General features: G+C 38.5%; 1 protein-coding gene across 28 annotated transcripts in view; it reads right to left on the bottom strand.

Moving 5' to 3' along the window:
• tcf7l2 (transcription factor 7 like 2) overlaps window positions 1-15846 on the bottom strand; it is a 184664-nt gene that overhangs the window by 9855 nt on the left and 158963 nt on the right. For 16 of the 28 annotated variants that reach the window (XM_020526808.2, XM_048608812.1, XM_020526813.2 and 13 more), the window contains 4 exons: window positions 11400-11502; window positions 10724-10810; window positions 1035-1175; window positions 577-739 (listed from right to left, as the gene is read on the bottom strand). In XM_020526808.2, coding sequence (XP_020382397.1) covers window positions 577-739; window positions 1035-1175; window positions 10724-10810; window positions 11400-11502 — 494 coding nt within the window. The remainder of the gene's footprint in view (window positions 1-576; window positions 740-1034; window positions 1176-10723; window positions 10811-11399; window positions 11503-15846) is intronic. The other 12 variants (XM_048608810.1, XM_048608804.1, XM_020526804.2 and 9 more) reach the window with 3 other exon arrangements.

The raw sequence follows: 15846 nt of genomic DNA, 5'->3' as shown, positions 1-15846 counted from the left end.
AGGATGATGCATAAAAACTGGACTTTCCATACAATGAAAAGTATCAGCATTAACATTAGGATCTCCTACGGATTTGTTTACTGTAAAAATAATTAGAATTTATTGTAAAATTAGAATAAATGGATTCATTGGATGTATACAGTTATGTGATTGCAGGAAGGCAAGAAGAATTAATCAACTGAGTTAAAAGTAAAGCTACAAAATAAAGGGGAAAAATTTGCTTATGTTGTAAAGGATTGAAGTAATTTAACTGAAATTTCACTAATTTAATTGAAATAGTAATCTAGAGGTCAATAAAGTTAGACAGCTATTTACTACATCTGTATAATGCTCATCTCAACACTAGTTTAACAGGATTGTTTGTACGTTCTTGGTAAAAACATCAGTTTATCACATGTTGCCTCATTCATATTAGTGGAAACACTTGCCTCCAATTCCTAAAGTGTGTCAATCTGGACATACAATGTGAAAAAGTTCAAGGCCAATGTAAAAATTGACACTGACTGCTCTGGTCACTAAGGTTATGTTTTGAACTTGGTCTTGTGCAAGTTCTTATCAATGGCTGAGGTTACTTACCCTTCGGCCAAGGATCTGATTGATGGCTGCACTTTCTTTCAGCGTGCACTCTGCTACTACCTTCGCTCTCATTTCCTTCATGTACAACATGAATGCATTCAGAGGTTTCTTTATGTGTGGCTTTTTCTTTTCCTCTTCTTTTTTGGCATCCTGATGATGTTTTCTGAGAAAATGAGAACCATTCCAGACTTCAGCAGTGGAAGTGAAATAATTATCTCTCTTCTAAAAAGGCTACATTTTAAAATGATTCAATGTTAAAATCAAATTAAAAGCACATTATTAAAAAGCTGGAGTGTCAACATTTTATAATCGAAACTGAATGACACCCATTCTTTTGACATTTTCATAAAGGTTTTAACATGGAACATAGGGCTATTTTAAGAACATCTTGAAGTTATGAACTATTTGCAAAGCTAACATACCAGTCTTTTAAAAAAAATACAAAAATTCGGACTCACGAATTATTGAGGGATCCGATGTCACTCTGGGAAGACTCTTGTTTGACAGTTGGTGTGACAATGGCCGGATGAGGAATTCCCGTTGTGTGTAAACTGTGATGTGGTGGAACCATGTGTGGGGGGAACCTACCAGAGAGAAAACTGTGTAAATCAACAGAACAGAAATGAATGAACGGGAGGGATGGGTACATTTGATATATAAGCAAGCATACATGCAAGCACAAGCTGTCACAATCACTCTATGTAGCCGTGATTAATAACATAAAATGAATCATCATTACTTGACTGTTAGTTTGACTTTGAGACTGCTAACAGTATTTCATGATTAAAAAATACAATGTATATGCTGCAGAAATACAGATTATGAAACATAAATTCCAAGATGTTCTCTTATACAACTCTGTACCTTTTTTTTTAAAAAGGCAAGGGCAGCTATGATTTAGCCCCTTTGACAATGTTTGTAACATAACCTATCCAAATTATTTATATGATTATATCACAATTTCTAGCATTATTGAAAGGGTTGAATTTGAGATACATCAAAATCTTCCATGAATCAAACCAAGAACATCATTTCCTATTAATATAATAATGGTTTATTTACTGCTTCATTTCAAAATATAGTAAAATGATTTTGGAGTGAACATTTGTGTCCAATTACACAGCATGTGGGAGGTTGTTATTGTGTTAGCTGACAGATACAGACTTTTTTCTAGCATAAAGTATTAGCAGAGTGAGCAGTGAAAATACCATTTACAGTTACCACACAACATAAGACAGTACACAGGTGAAGTATTTTATAGTATGCTAGGGCTTTCAAAAGCTCAAGAGTATTATTCTTCATGCGATGAAGTGGATACATTCATTTCATTACCTGAAGAGACTTATGAGAGTTCAGAAGTTAATGGACACTATAAAATGTCAATCTATCATAAGGTGATTACTACGACACTATCTACAAAATATTTGAAATTTGATATTGCTATTGCATTATTTAATAGATATATCTGCAACTGAACAAGGAAACCACATTTACTATATTTTATTATATACATTCCATTGTAAAAACTTTAAATTCTAAACAGCTAATTATGAAAAAATCTTGACTGCTTTTATGGCTGCAAGCCAGAATATAATGATGTGCAAAAACTTGCAGGCCATGTTACGAACAAACTCATTTTTGTTCCACAGTGTCTCTGGGGTTTCTATTGCATTCACTCTCACTTTATTTCACTGTTGACATTTTTCTGTTAACTGCATGTCATCTGCTTGGCTTTGTTTTATGTGTGAGCTGTGGGAAGCTTTTCTCCCCCTTGCAGTAAAAAAAACAGCCTCTTTGAGTTGCAGCTAGTTTGTCATTATTCCCCCTCCTCTCCCTGTGCAGTTGTTATCTCTCATCTTTTCCAAGCTCAATTTTCCTGAGCTTTCTAAACCACCACAAACCCACATTATGGTTTATACATGATGCCTATCTCTTTGAAGGCAGCATATTTCAGAGCGGACCCTAGTCAGGAGAAGCACCTTCAGCCAATTTACTAGGCTGAGGGGCCCCGAAGCTCTAACATCTCAATCTAACAGGGTCACAGGGTGGCACAAGCGAGTGTCAGCTATTGCTATTTAATTGCCAGTCTATGCCTCTCTGCTATGTTTAAAGTATAATGACCCATCACTTAATTCCAAGAAATCACTGCCCTACTACTGGATGGAATAAATATCAAAAGGCGTGCTCTGGCAGGGCATGGCGTCTACATTTCCTACGGATGTCATTCGAATAATACAGACGTGTATTTCCATCACCCTACTACCACACAAATGCCTTCTATTTCTTTTTCATCTGAATAACTAATGTATGCCTCTACAGGAAAAACTGCTGAAAAACTGCTAAGTTCCTTTAATGATTCCTTTACAAGTGCACAAATCGTATTCCTTCCCTGACAACTTGATCCCTCCCCATACTCTTCTACACGTCCCCCCACTTCAAAAACAGGAGTAAAACAAACCGAAAGACAGGCACGCATACCCAGAAATTAATCCTATCCCTTTTTCCCTCTTCTATGATGTACACCGTTCACTCATCTTACTGCTGTCACACTGACAGCTACAATGCTGGAAATCGTAAATATTTCTATTACATTCTTAAAATCATATTTTGCTATTTTGTGATGAACATTTTTATTATTCTGCTAAGCCTCTGGAAATTGTTCATTTTAAATGGTTAATTTATCCTGCCCTTATCTAATGCTGTACTTTCACAAATGCATCTACTAAATCTCTGGAGATGGGGAGCCTCGCCTAATAATCTATGCTAATTTAATTAACAGCTATCATCAAAATGCATTAGCTGTTTCAGCCCATCAGTAAAGTCTAACCCTCCACCAATTAAATTAGCTGAACTCTAAATCAGATGAACAGAAAATAAACCCATCATTAGGAGCAATTAGTGATTGCTTAAATACAGTGCTATGGAGTAGTTTGTAAATATACTTGTAGCCACTGGGAAATTAGCTAGTATTGGATTAATTGGGGCTGTGACGAACAGTCAGAGCTCCGATCAAAACAGTAGCTTTTCAAGTTCTAAACATCAGCTTCCAAGAGCTTTGATGTGTCATCAATTACCAGTCTCTCTTATTGGTTTTGTATGTTTGCATTTGTTGTGCATACATATGGACATTAATACTGTACGTAGAGCCAGAAACCAGTGTGATAATGTTGTTGTGTTATAAAGTTTAGTGCATACATATTTTATCTTCCATGGCAGCTACTTTGCCTAGTTAAAGTTACATACAGATTTACAATATCTCATTACTTCTCTTATTTTACCTCCAGTATTACTAAATACTCATTTAAATTTTATGTGGCTGGCACTATCAAACCTTGTGAAAATTATTGCATTTTTCCATTAAGAGGGCCTCATTACTGCTACAATGCAGTTTACCAATACCACAATTATACAATTATACTGAAGCCCGCAATCGTAATTTGGCGTCAGCATTCAGGCTCCATGTTGCAAGATTAAGTGAGACCACCAGACAGAACTGGATAATCTCCGCTGTACTGCTTAACGATGTGAACATAGAATTTAAGATTTATAGATCAAAAAAGTAAATGTTGGGCAAAAGGGGCTAAATTAATTGACTGCGACAGGGATGGATTCAGTGCAAGCACAAATGCAGGTTATGGGGCTAAAAGACTAAACTGGTTAATATAGTGTGAAAATAATTTCTGGAGAGATCCTGTGTAGGTAAATTTTAAAGTCAGAAAGTATTCTGAATTCACCAACCGTTGCAAAATCATATCAACAGTGGCTTTAATTCGACATAAGCAGAACGTAAAATAAAAATGCTTAGATTATACGAACAAAATTCAAACAAGAGTTGTGCCCACACTACTTAGCTAAACAGAGAGATGCAGACACAGGCCTTCGACCAGTTACTCTGCTCCCCCGAACTCAATTTAAATAAACGCAATTTCCCAAAATAGGAAGCGTCAAATTCTTAAAAGGAATAGGCAGTACAAATATATGTAAAATTTAGTCTTTGCCACAGAATACATTTAAATAGGAGAACTCGTCAATGAGCTAGCATGTACAGCGAACTGCTGGCTTTTTTGCAACAAAATACAGATGTGTTCTTTGACCTTTACTGGATGAGCTGGCCAAGTGACACAAAGATTGGGATGAATAATTTGCCTGAAATAAGCTGGTGTTTGTGTGCTATGATAGTAATACGTATGTGGAAATATGCTGTTTATTTAATGCAATTCTGGTTCACTTTTGCCAGCTTTCCAAATGGATTCAGATATGTGGCTGCTTGGACCCAGAAGCAGAGAGCCACCAATTTGTGAGACAGCATGCATGATTAATGCTAAGTACAAGAAAGGATGACAACATGCACATCAGAAGTGTACCTGTGGTAGTGGTGGGGAGGGGAGAGGTGAAGTAGTGAACAGCTCATCTAGCACATTACAGAGTAGCCTCAGAGGATAGAATCAAAGAAATGCTACAGCCCAGAAGAGGGCCATTCGGCCCATAATGCCTATGCCGACTCAAAGACACCCAGATGCCATTTCCAATCCCATCTTCCTGCACAAGATCTGTTGTTTACTGCACTTAGGATGCAGATTGAGGTACATTTTGAAAAAAATTTAGGGTCTCTGCCTCCACCAAAACCTCAGGAAGTAAATTCCTACACCCACCACCACCCTGCATAAAAACGTTTTTCCTCACATTCCCTCTAATCCTCTGCCACTCAGCTTGAATCTATGACCCCTGGATTTTGAACTCTCTGCCAAGGGAAACCGGTTTGTCCTGTCTACTCCATCTCTACCCCCACAAGTTTGTATATCTCATTCCATGTTGCCCCTCAGTCTTCTCTGTTCCAAGGAATGTCGGGCAAAGGTGTAGGCTAGCCATCCAATCTATTTTATGTGCACCCCCAAAAACACATCAGCAGAGCCACTTTGGTATTTAGTAGAGACACAATAGGTCATTTCAGCCTGAGATAAGGAGAAATATCTTCACAAAGAGGGTGGCAAACCTGCAGAATTCGCTATCGCAAACAGTAACGGTGAAGTCATTAGATTTCTAGAAGCTAAAGATTTCAAGAGTCATGCGGAAGTAGCAGGAGTATGAGATAGAGAATCAGCCACAACCATTTTGAATGAGGGAGCAGGGTCAATGAAATGAAAGGCCTACCCAGACTCTTATTCACTATGTAAAATCCATTCTCCTTATTTCTAGATATTTTCTAAATCAACCTGTTCAGAGCTGCAATCACATACATCTGGAGCAGGTGGGACTTGATACCAGTTCTTCTGGCCTAGAGGCAGGTACACCACCAGTGTACCACAAGAGCCCTCAGCCCCACATTTCTACCCTGTTAAACAAACTAATCGACAATTCAAGTAATTAAAGTATGTGCTAGTATAACCTTTGCTATGGACACATATCAGCTTCTTTAATAGTCCATTTATATTACGGAACTAATGGAAATGGCCACATCCTGTGATTAGTTTATAAAAGAACTCTGAATTCATTTGACAGCTTAATTGCAAAGCAATGGCAAACTGGTGGCAGAGTAGCATGTGGGCTCCTGCCTGAAGTTCATCTGCTCCATCCACTTTTACTATTTTTTCTTCCTTCACAGCTCATTTTTCTTACTTTAATCTACTTACCTACTGTGCAGAGATTAAGCCAGCAGGGGGAACAGTGAGAGAGCATGTGGGACCGCAAGACCGCTGGAACTCTATGAAGTTTTGGACCCCTTATCTAAGGGGAGATACACTGGCATAGGAGGCAGTGCAGCGGGGGTTCACTAGGCTGATACCACGAATGGAGGGACTGACTTAAGAAGACAGATTGAGTAGATTGGGTCTGTACTCGTTAGGATATAGAAGAGTGAGGAGCAATCTTAGTTAACCATACAGAATTCCTGGAGGACTTGACAGGATAGATGTGTAAAAATAGAAGTAGGCCATTCGGCCCATCGAGTCCACTTTGCCATTCAAGGAGATCATGGCTGTTGAGCCCCATTTTCCTGCCTTTCCCCGTAACCCTTAATTCCTTAACCAATTAAAAATCTCTCTTGGCTTTGGATATTCAGTCTCGTCATCCCTTTGCGTAAAGAATTCCACAGACTCAATCAGAAGAATTTCCTCCTCATCTCTGCCTTCCAACTGGAGGACAGTGAGCCCAATGCAGAGGAGACGAAGTCAGTGTGGGGGAAGTGCGAGAGAGCAGGCACAACACCAGAGAGATCGAGCCCCCGCGTGGTGGCGATAGAGGACCCCAGCATTTGTGGTGGCGGTGAGTGTGGGGAGATCAAGCCCAACATGGAGGGGATCAAACCCTCATGGGGAGTGTGAGCCCAGCACGGCTAAGCGCTTAAGAAGGACTGCAATGTTTAACTTTTAATCATATTACCATATTTTTCTTAATTTGTACCTAGGATTTTGTACCTATGTACCTTTGTACCTAAGACGGTGCTAGGAATGGTGACATTGTCCACTTTTCACTGTATCCCTGTATTTAAGTAGATGTGACAATAATATCTAATTCTAATTCAGATTCAGATTCAGATTCAAAACTGTATTCGTACAATGGAACATGCTCCTGGCTGCACATCCCCCATAATATTGAGGAACGGTTGAACAGGCCAGCGTGAAAACTATTATCTCAGGATTTTGGAAGTGATAACACCTTTAAAGTGGAGCTTCATATTTCAAGAAGCAAATGTGCTCTCGTTTATACAGATGAATTTCTCACCATTGTAGGGGGTTACAAAGCATTAAAACTGTATTCATTTGGTACACTGAGTAAGCATCTTAACTAATGGTCAAGATATGAAGACCAAGTTCACACTAGAATGGCACTATGGTCAAGTCATTGAGAGAACTGACACTGTGTAGCTAGTTTGAAATTCCTAGCCACTGCATATGGAATTCACTAACTTCAGGGACAAAACAAGAACGCACCTTACTAGGAACATACACCCCTGTGTCTTAAAACTGTGTCATTACAAAATCGAAGTACAGAGGTCAATCAACATTTGAACTCAATACTCCTGTGTAGCATTTTCCATTTTTATTTCAACTTTCACTTGTAGCCTTCTTTTTACTGTTCTACAGATTATTGTGCTTTCACATAGGCATGTGTGGACCATAACACAAAGGAGGAGGAGTAGGCCATTCAGCCCATCGAGTCCACTTGTCCATTCAATGAGATCATCACTGATCTGATAACCCTAAACTCCATTTTCCTGCCTTTTCCCATAACCCTTGATTCCTTTACTGATGAAAGAGCTATCTCAGCTTTGGATAATCAGCCTTGTCATCCCTTTGCATAAAGAATTCCACAAATTCATTCAGAAGAATCTTCTCCTCATCTCTGCCTTAAACGTACAACCCTTATTCTGAAATTGTGCTCTTTGGGCTCGGACCTTCCCACAAGGGGAGACTATTTTTACACATCTACCTTGTCAAGTCGTCCAGGAATCCTGCATGGTGAAATAAGGTCGCTCCTTACTCTTCTATATTCTAACGAGTACAGACCCAATCTATCTTTGTAAGTCAATTCCTCCATACCTGGTATCAGCCCAGCAAACCTTCGCTGCACTGTCTCCAGTGCCAGTATATCTTTCCTTAGATAAGGGGTCCAAAACTTCAGAGTTCCAGCTGGGGTCTGACTAGTGCTTTATATAGTTTTAGCAAAGCTTCCCTACATTTATATTCTATTCCCTTTGAAAGGAAGGCCAACATTCCATTTGCCCTGCCTATTACCTGCTTAACTTGGATGCTTGCTTTGTTTTTTGATTAATGGCTGAGGACTCCTGAACTCCTTTGTTCTGTAACTTTCTGCAGTCTTACCCCTGAATAATATTCAGCTCCTTTATTCTTTCTGCCAAAATGCATAACCTCATTATATACCATCTGCCACGTTTTTGCCCACTTACTTAACCTGTCTATATGCCTCTGCAGATTCTTTGTCGCAGCCTCACCACCTGCCATCTGCAGACGCGGCTATCACATGTTCACTTACCACATGCAGGTCATTAATATAAACTGTAATGAATGTGGCCCCAAGCATGGATTCCTGTGTCACACCACAAACTACAGGTAAGCATCCTGAAAATGCCCCTTTTACCCCAACTCTGTCAGCCAATCATCTATTCATACTCATATACTACCTCCAACATGATGGGCTTTTACCTTATCAAACGCCTTCTGAAATTCCAAACATATTAAATCCATTGCTTCCTCTATCTATCCTCCTTGCTGCCTCCTTAAAGAATTCCAGTAAATTTGTCAGACTTGATTTTCCCCTTCATAAAGCCATACTGACTCAGCTTGATTATATTGTGTATTTCTAAATGTGCTGCTACTACACCCTTTATCATGGGCTTTAACACTTCCCCAACAGAAGTCCTCCAAGGGAAAGAGAAATTGGCTCAGCCACCACGACTGAACACTGCATCGTGGAAGAACCAGGTGTAAAGGAATGCTAAGCTCCAAATATTACATTAGTGTCTCCACCCCTCTCTGCTCCTCAAACCAATAACAGGCCTAACTGGCCTGTAGGTACCTGTGTTTTTGTGTTCTTCCATTTCTAAATAAAAGGTATCACATTGGCAGTTTTCCAATCCTGAGACTTTTCCAGAATCTACAGAATGACTTAAGATTTCCATTTTCTTTTTGAGTTTATCTCCTATCCCTGTACTGAAACTCCTGTTTTTAAATTAATAGCCAATACTGAGCCTGTTAACTGAGTCAATTAATTGTCAGTCATTGATGGCTTTCTAAGAAACAGTTTCCATGAAGAAACTGATACTTTGGATGCCAGTACAGGAAGCTATGGAATAACCTGCAGTCTCCTTCTCTATTGAGAGGGTGAGCTACGTGAGCAATTGTTGAAAGCTAAATTACTCTATTTTTTAAGTGTTTTAATTCTTACACATTGTTTATTTTCTCTTCTGTATTAGAGAGTCAATAATTTCCTCTAACTGCCTCTAATGGTAAAAACTGAAAATAAATATGGGCAAAATGCAGTCAATGACGTTCTGCTGATGGAAAGATTTAATTCCAACAGGAATCAACTCTCAGGCTATCAATCTCTCCCATGGTTGATTTTTGTACTCCTATGACCTCCAAAAGGACAATGTACTGTTTACATGGCCCAGATTGTATGTGAAAGCAGGAAGGAACAATAGGCAGCAAATGGTGAAGTTCAATGGGTAACTTTGCAATGTGTCAACCAAACAGCTATCTGGACATAAGTGAGAAAGCTTCTACAAGGAGGCCTGAGAATCCAGTGAGTAAATGTAATAGTAGTGGATCCTAGTTTTTCCTTAAATTTAGAGAGGCCATGAGAGAATTTTATGACCGCTGATTTCACTGGTATATCAGCCAATGGTACTCCAATAACTGCTGCAACTTATTACCACAAAACACTTCCTACTTTTGAACTGGAGTATTTTTGTAGTTGCACAATACTAAGTGCTTTATGTTGCTACCTACTGACTCAATAGAAAGTGCTGCAGGTCTGTAACTGGAACAGCAGCCAGCCTATTACTTTTCTTTTGAGTAGTTCCATGTTGAAGTGGCCTTTAACCTGTGATGTAACAACGAAGATTATTACTCTCTGAACTGACTTACTATGGCTCAAGTAGTGATAAGTGACTCTAGCCACAGGGTATAATAAATATTAACTGCACTTTTCTGTCTGCAAGTGCTAAAATATTGTCCCTCGGGCTCCAACATTGACTCCAACATTGATATAAAGTGTGCAATAATTGCAGTACGCTCTTGACACTTACATATTCCCTTGGGGGCAATATTTTACTAGTACAGCCTTGCAAAGGAGTCAATATTTGTGGACGATATAAATGATCTCCTTTCACAATAATTCTGTAGCAAAAAAGAACTCCATTCCAAATGTATGATCATTATTTGCTGATTCTCTCAAATCCAGAAGTTAGTTCTGGAAGACATTAAATTTTTTTTCATTTATTATGAGGACAATATAAATTGCACATGCCAATTCTCCCATTGCGATAATGAAAACTACAATGCCTGTCCTCAATGAGCAAAGACAATGACATGATGATTAAAATTAAAGAGCTGTTAAGAAAATGCTGAAAGATTATCTTCTTAAAATAAAATGAAGAGTTGATTGACATCAAGACGCGTGTACCCACCTTGACATGGAAGCATTGACGGTTAGCGCAGTGGGGTAAGGATGTCGAAATCCCCCTGTTGTGATTGGGTAAACAGGTTGACCTTGCCTGAAAAGAAAGAAAAAAAAACTGAAAACTTCTGCTGTTGGAAGCTCACTCTCATTTGACCAGAACAAAAAAATCTTGTTGATTTCACAGCCAGGATCAAAGGATGTAAATAAAGAACAATTTTAATGTGCTAAATCTGATAGAACCAGCTAATTAAATTTTATAACCTCTGCTAATGTCAACAGAGACCTTCTCCCTAAGCTAAAACTAGGTGTTTTGTTGTGATAATTAAAGGCGAAGCGGCATTTGCTTTAATGGAGCCATCACAATAATTGAGGGCTACAGATCCAAAAGAAAACAATAATGAATGTAAATTTATACCAAAATAAAATACATCAAATCAAAGAGCCGCGGTTCTGCTTCGGGCCTCTTTTGGTATTTAGAACTCAGTAGGAAAACATTAAATTAACAATCCTTAATTTGTAGCCTTTTGTCATAGTAACTAGTGTTGACAGGTGTTGCCAAGGGAGAAGCCCCATATGAATATGTGGGTATCCAGCAGCCAATCACATCTCATTACAATAATTGCACAATACAGTAACATGAAAAATTCTATAGGAATTAAAGGAAAAAAACTGGAACTGCTTACTGTGGTACTAACCATCCTAGTGGATGGGGGATTTGGCCGACGGTACCTGGCGAAAGTGGATAATAGGGAGAAATATCTGAAGGATGTGGAGGCCTAGGAATTCCTAGAGATAGTAGAGAAAACCAAAAGATTAACTTTCAAGAGTAAAACTGATTTATAAAATAGTTGATAACTTTGAATGTATACTTGTTCCAGTTAAGCTTTCAACTTCTAATTCTGCCGACTCTTGGACTAAGACAACAACCAAAGCCTTCAATGACTTATGTCACGTGCACCTTTTGTCTCCATTTCTCAGCATATTTTTAATAATTGTTGCAGCTGTTCATAAAATTACCTTCAGTTCGAGAAGCACCAAATGCCTCTTGTGGCCAAGTGGATGAGAGTGTAACCGCAGCCAGTAGGCCGGATTCGAGTCTCACCTGCATCACAGGTGTGTAGTAACGTTGCTGTACAGCGTGGTTAGAGAATATTTTCAAGAACCACCTATACCAACCCACAGGGTAACTTGAACATTCAATTACATCACTTCAACTGTAATGATTTGGAGCATCACTTCAGAATGAGCAAGTTTGACATGAAAGTTTTGTTTCACAACATCACCAAATGTTTGAGCATAATCACACCAAGATCCAGTGATTTTCAGGAAAATAATGCTGTGGCTTCACGCAATCCTCTCCATAACATTCAGTCTTGAAATTAATTACAAAAGAATTAATTTACTTCCTTGGTGAATCTTTAGCATATTATAATTTTGCATGCACATCACACATGTCACAATTATGTAAATAGTCTAATTTATTACATCCCAAGACTCATTTTACACTTTTCACTTCACACTAATTCTAGCCTTGGTTCTTCCAACCTCAATTTGCCATTAGCTCCAGCATACCACATAGAAGATATGGTAAGCTGATGTGTCCAGCTTCATTTTAATTAATAAACTTTTCTTATTTAAGGCAACCTTGAATTCAAAACATTGCGCCCACAATCATTTTCAAATCAGTAGTTTGGTCTAAACCTGTGTTTCTTTAAACCCCGCATGACAGAATCTTTTCCTTCATATTCATCAATCACTAATTCCAAAACTTCCACAGCCTTCATAATCTTTTACCTTACTAATGCCAAGCACCTCCCATTAACCAAAGCCCCCACCCCTAATATCACAAACTGCATCCTGCTACTATTACAGGCAAGCTCTCGTTACCTCCTTGATCCTAGGCCCTTGCTGTGAAAGTATTTTTTCCCTGATCCATGAAACATGCTTAAATTAAAAGTGGTATTTCCTCTATAGGCAAGCAATGCCATGGGAAATCTACTTGTGCAGTGGAATATTTTTCACACATCAGTCACACACTGTTAGGTGCAACACAATCACACAAATATTAACCCATCTGGCTTGGACCCAGAAATTTACAAGCAATTACCATTGCCTGTTGAAATCACAACTTTACATTCAGTTGCAATTCTCATGACTTGTCTTTTAGATAGGTTCTCCATGAAAAGTACCTGTGCAATTGTGGATTGTCACCAGATTAAACACAGCTTCATCACAACATCAAGATGTCACAACTACCTTGATCGTGAAAGAATACTAAGGGAGATCTGCTAAAATGTGTGTTGGTTCTAACATATAAGAAGTACAACTGAAAATTAATCTACATCACCTCACACTGGAAGACAGGAAAGGTAGTCATACACGAAAGTAATTAAATCAGTTAACCAGAAATTCAGAGAAAGAGATTACAACTACAGATTTACTGACCACATTGTGATGCATTATCATAACATGTAGTCATGATCAAATCTTTACAGAGTCAATTGATACAAGTTTCTGAAGATTTTTAAAACAAAACCCTTGAATCTCATTACATCTCCAACAGCCTCAAATGTTCCCTGCAGTTTTGCTGCAGATATGCTATTTCTTTCAATTAAGGTGCACCGTGCACTATGAAGCTATTTTTTTTCCACTTACTGTGCGTTTTACACAATGAAGCTATTTATGCCCCCAACTAATCCCACTGCGTAAAGAAGGGTCAACATGTGACATTAATCACATTTTTCCACAAACAATTCAGCATCTCTCTTGTATGGCATTATCTAACTGCACAAATTGTAGGACCGTAATGTTTACCTGGGTGCAGCCAGGGCAGTCAAGGCCACATGAAGCCAGCATAAATGTTCGGAATTCAATTTGCACAGCCCCTGCACAGTGTTAATTATTGATATGAAAACAGCTAGGGCACTTATTTATCATACAGACAGAAAATGACTTAATTAACAGTGACCAACAAATGAGGCTATTTCCCTTCACAGTTTTCATTTGAAGCTACAATATATATTTCATAATTCTTGCACAGTAGTTCCCTTTATCGACATTAAATCCAAGATTATTATTTCTATTGAAGGTGCTCAAACAAGAGTTGATTGTGCAAGAGGAAGATCTCTATAAATGCACGTGGGTGAGGTGAAGATATAAAGCCCGTATGCAAGATGGCAAAAAAAGGGGTAAATTGTATTAGAAACTCAAGGGTGAAGCTTTGGACTACATTAAAGCAGTTTCCTTAAAGTTGCAGATGGTAAAGTCACTGAATGATGTGATGGTGAGCCTTGGATTATCAAGTTACATTCGCAAGCTGCAAATTGGTCTCAGCGCACCAAGATATTGGGAGGAGTTAATCAGCCAACTTTACTGGTCCTGATTGCCACCCAGTGATCTCTGCTGTATAACAGGTGACAAGATCAGCCTCAGCTACGTTATCCAAAATCAAACTACTGCTGCCCTGGTTCATATATAAAGGATGATAGTTTGTCTCATCAGATCACTTACTCCAGTCAAACAAAGGGAAAGGAGGTGGGAAAAAAAAAAATAGACTTTAATAAATAAAATAGACTTTAATAAATAAAAAAAGTCACTTTCAGTGGATGGAAGTAAAGTTGCACATTACTGTACTGTCAACAGCGACTTAAAGCAGAACTAGCAGTTCAGTGGTTGCAAAGGTCAACCTTGACTCAGGGATAGCTCTACATTACAGCCATGACCACACAACTAGAAGTACTCTGTCAAGACTAGTACTGCAAGGCACTATAGAAATTTAAGTTTCTTTTTATAAACTTGTATTGCTTTGCCAGTCCACAACAAATGAAAACTCATACTTACACTTTAGGATTTAACTCCACATCTCAAAATGGTTGAACATTAACCTCATCATCAACAAAGATATGATCTTAACAAATACCGCAAGCGCTGTAAAATTTAATACGAATCACTAACTGTACAACAATGTAATTAATATGCTCCAGCATCCAGTAAAAATGAGTTCAGATCTTCAAGAACTCCTCACTTTACCACACCCCCTGAACCCTGCAAAACCCCATCACCTAGGAAGGTATCACTGCACCTCCATGATAGGGTCAAGTATAAAGGTTACAGAATGTTGCCTGCCAACAACAGACAAGTACTTACTGACTATTTACTCTCAGTAACGAAACAGAGCCAGGCAACATATAGCTCACTGAGTGGAACAAAATTCGGTAGTGATGCTTCAGCCAAAATCTACATCCAAAAGACGTATGTTGTGTATTGCACTAAGACTAACATGTTCTTAACTACAGGCAGCCAGGGCAGCAGAGAGGGCAATCGAATCAAATATTCAGTGTCATAAAGCTGTACAGCATGGAAACAGACCCTTCAGTCCAATTCAACCATGCTGACCAGATATCCTAAATAAATCTAGTCCCATTTGCCAGAATTTGGCCCATATCCCTCTAAACCCTCCCTATTCATATACCCATCCAGATGCCTTTTAAATGTTGGAATTGTACCAGCCTCCACCACTACCTCTGGCAGCTCATTCCATTCACACACCACCCTCTGCGCGTGGAAAAAGTTGCCCCTTAGGTTCCTTTTAAATCTTTCCCCTCTCATCTTCTTGCACCATACATCCCTTGCTCACTTTAAAAAAACTTGTACATTAAAAAGTAAAACTGGACATACACATCATTTTCTAATACCAAAAATGCTTGCAACATAATAGGTTGTGTTGCGCATTTGATTTTACTGCAATGATAACCAAAACATCTATAACCAATACAATGTGCAGCTTATATGGGGAAAAAACCATTTTGCTTAATACCAGTATTGCTTTTAACTAAAATATCACTTGACAAGTAGTAAAGAAAATAACATTTCTTCTTCCTTGTCACATACTTTCTCTTTCTGTGGTTATCTCCTTCCATTTCCATCAGTTGGGCTTTGGTTCTTCAACATCTAATTGGGTCAACCTAAACCTTAAATAACCAACACCACTTAACAGTTGATACTATGACATTGATTTACTTTGCCCTGCCAGTGGATTCTGTAATATCAGCAAAATTTTCTTTCTGACTTTCACTTTGAGCTATAGAAGAAATTTTGATTATAAGAGGTTCATCATGCTTTCCCTTTTAT

The sequence above is a fragment of the Rhincodon typus genome, chromosome 20 (genome assembly GCF_021869965.1).
Source record: "Rhincodon typus isolate 14 chromosome 20, sRhiTyp1.1, whole genome shotgun sequence".
Lineage (NCBI taxonomy): Eukaryota > Metazoa > Chordata > Chondrichthyes > Orectolobiformes > Rhincodontidae > Rhincodon > Rhincodon typus.
This window is presented reverse-complemented; position numbering and strand designations above follow the sequence as displayed.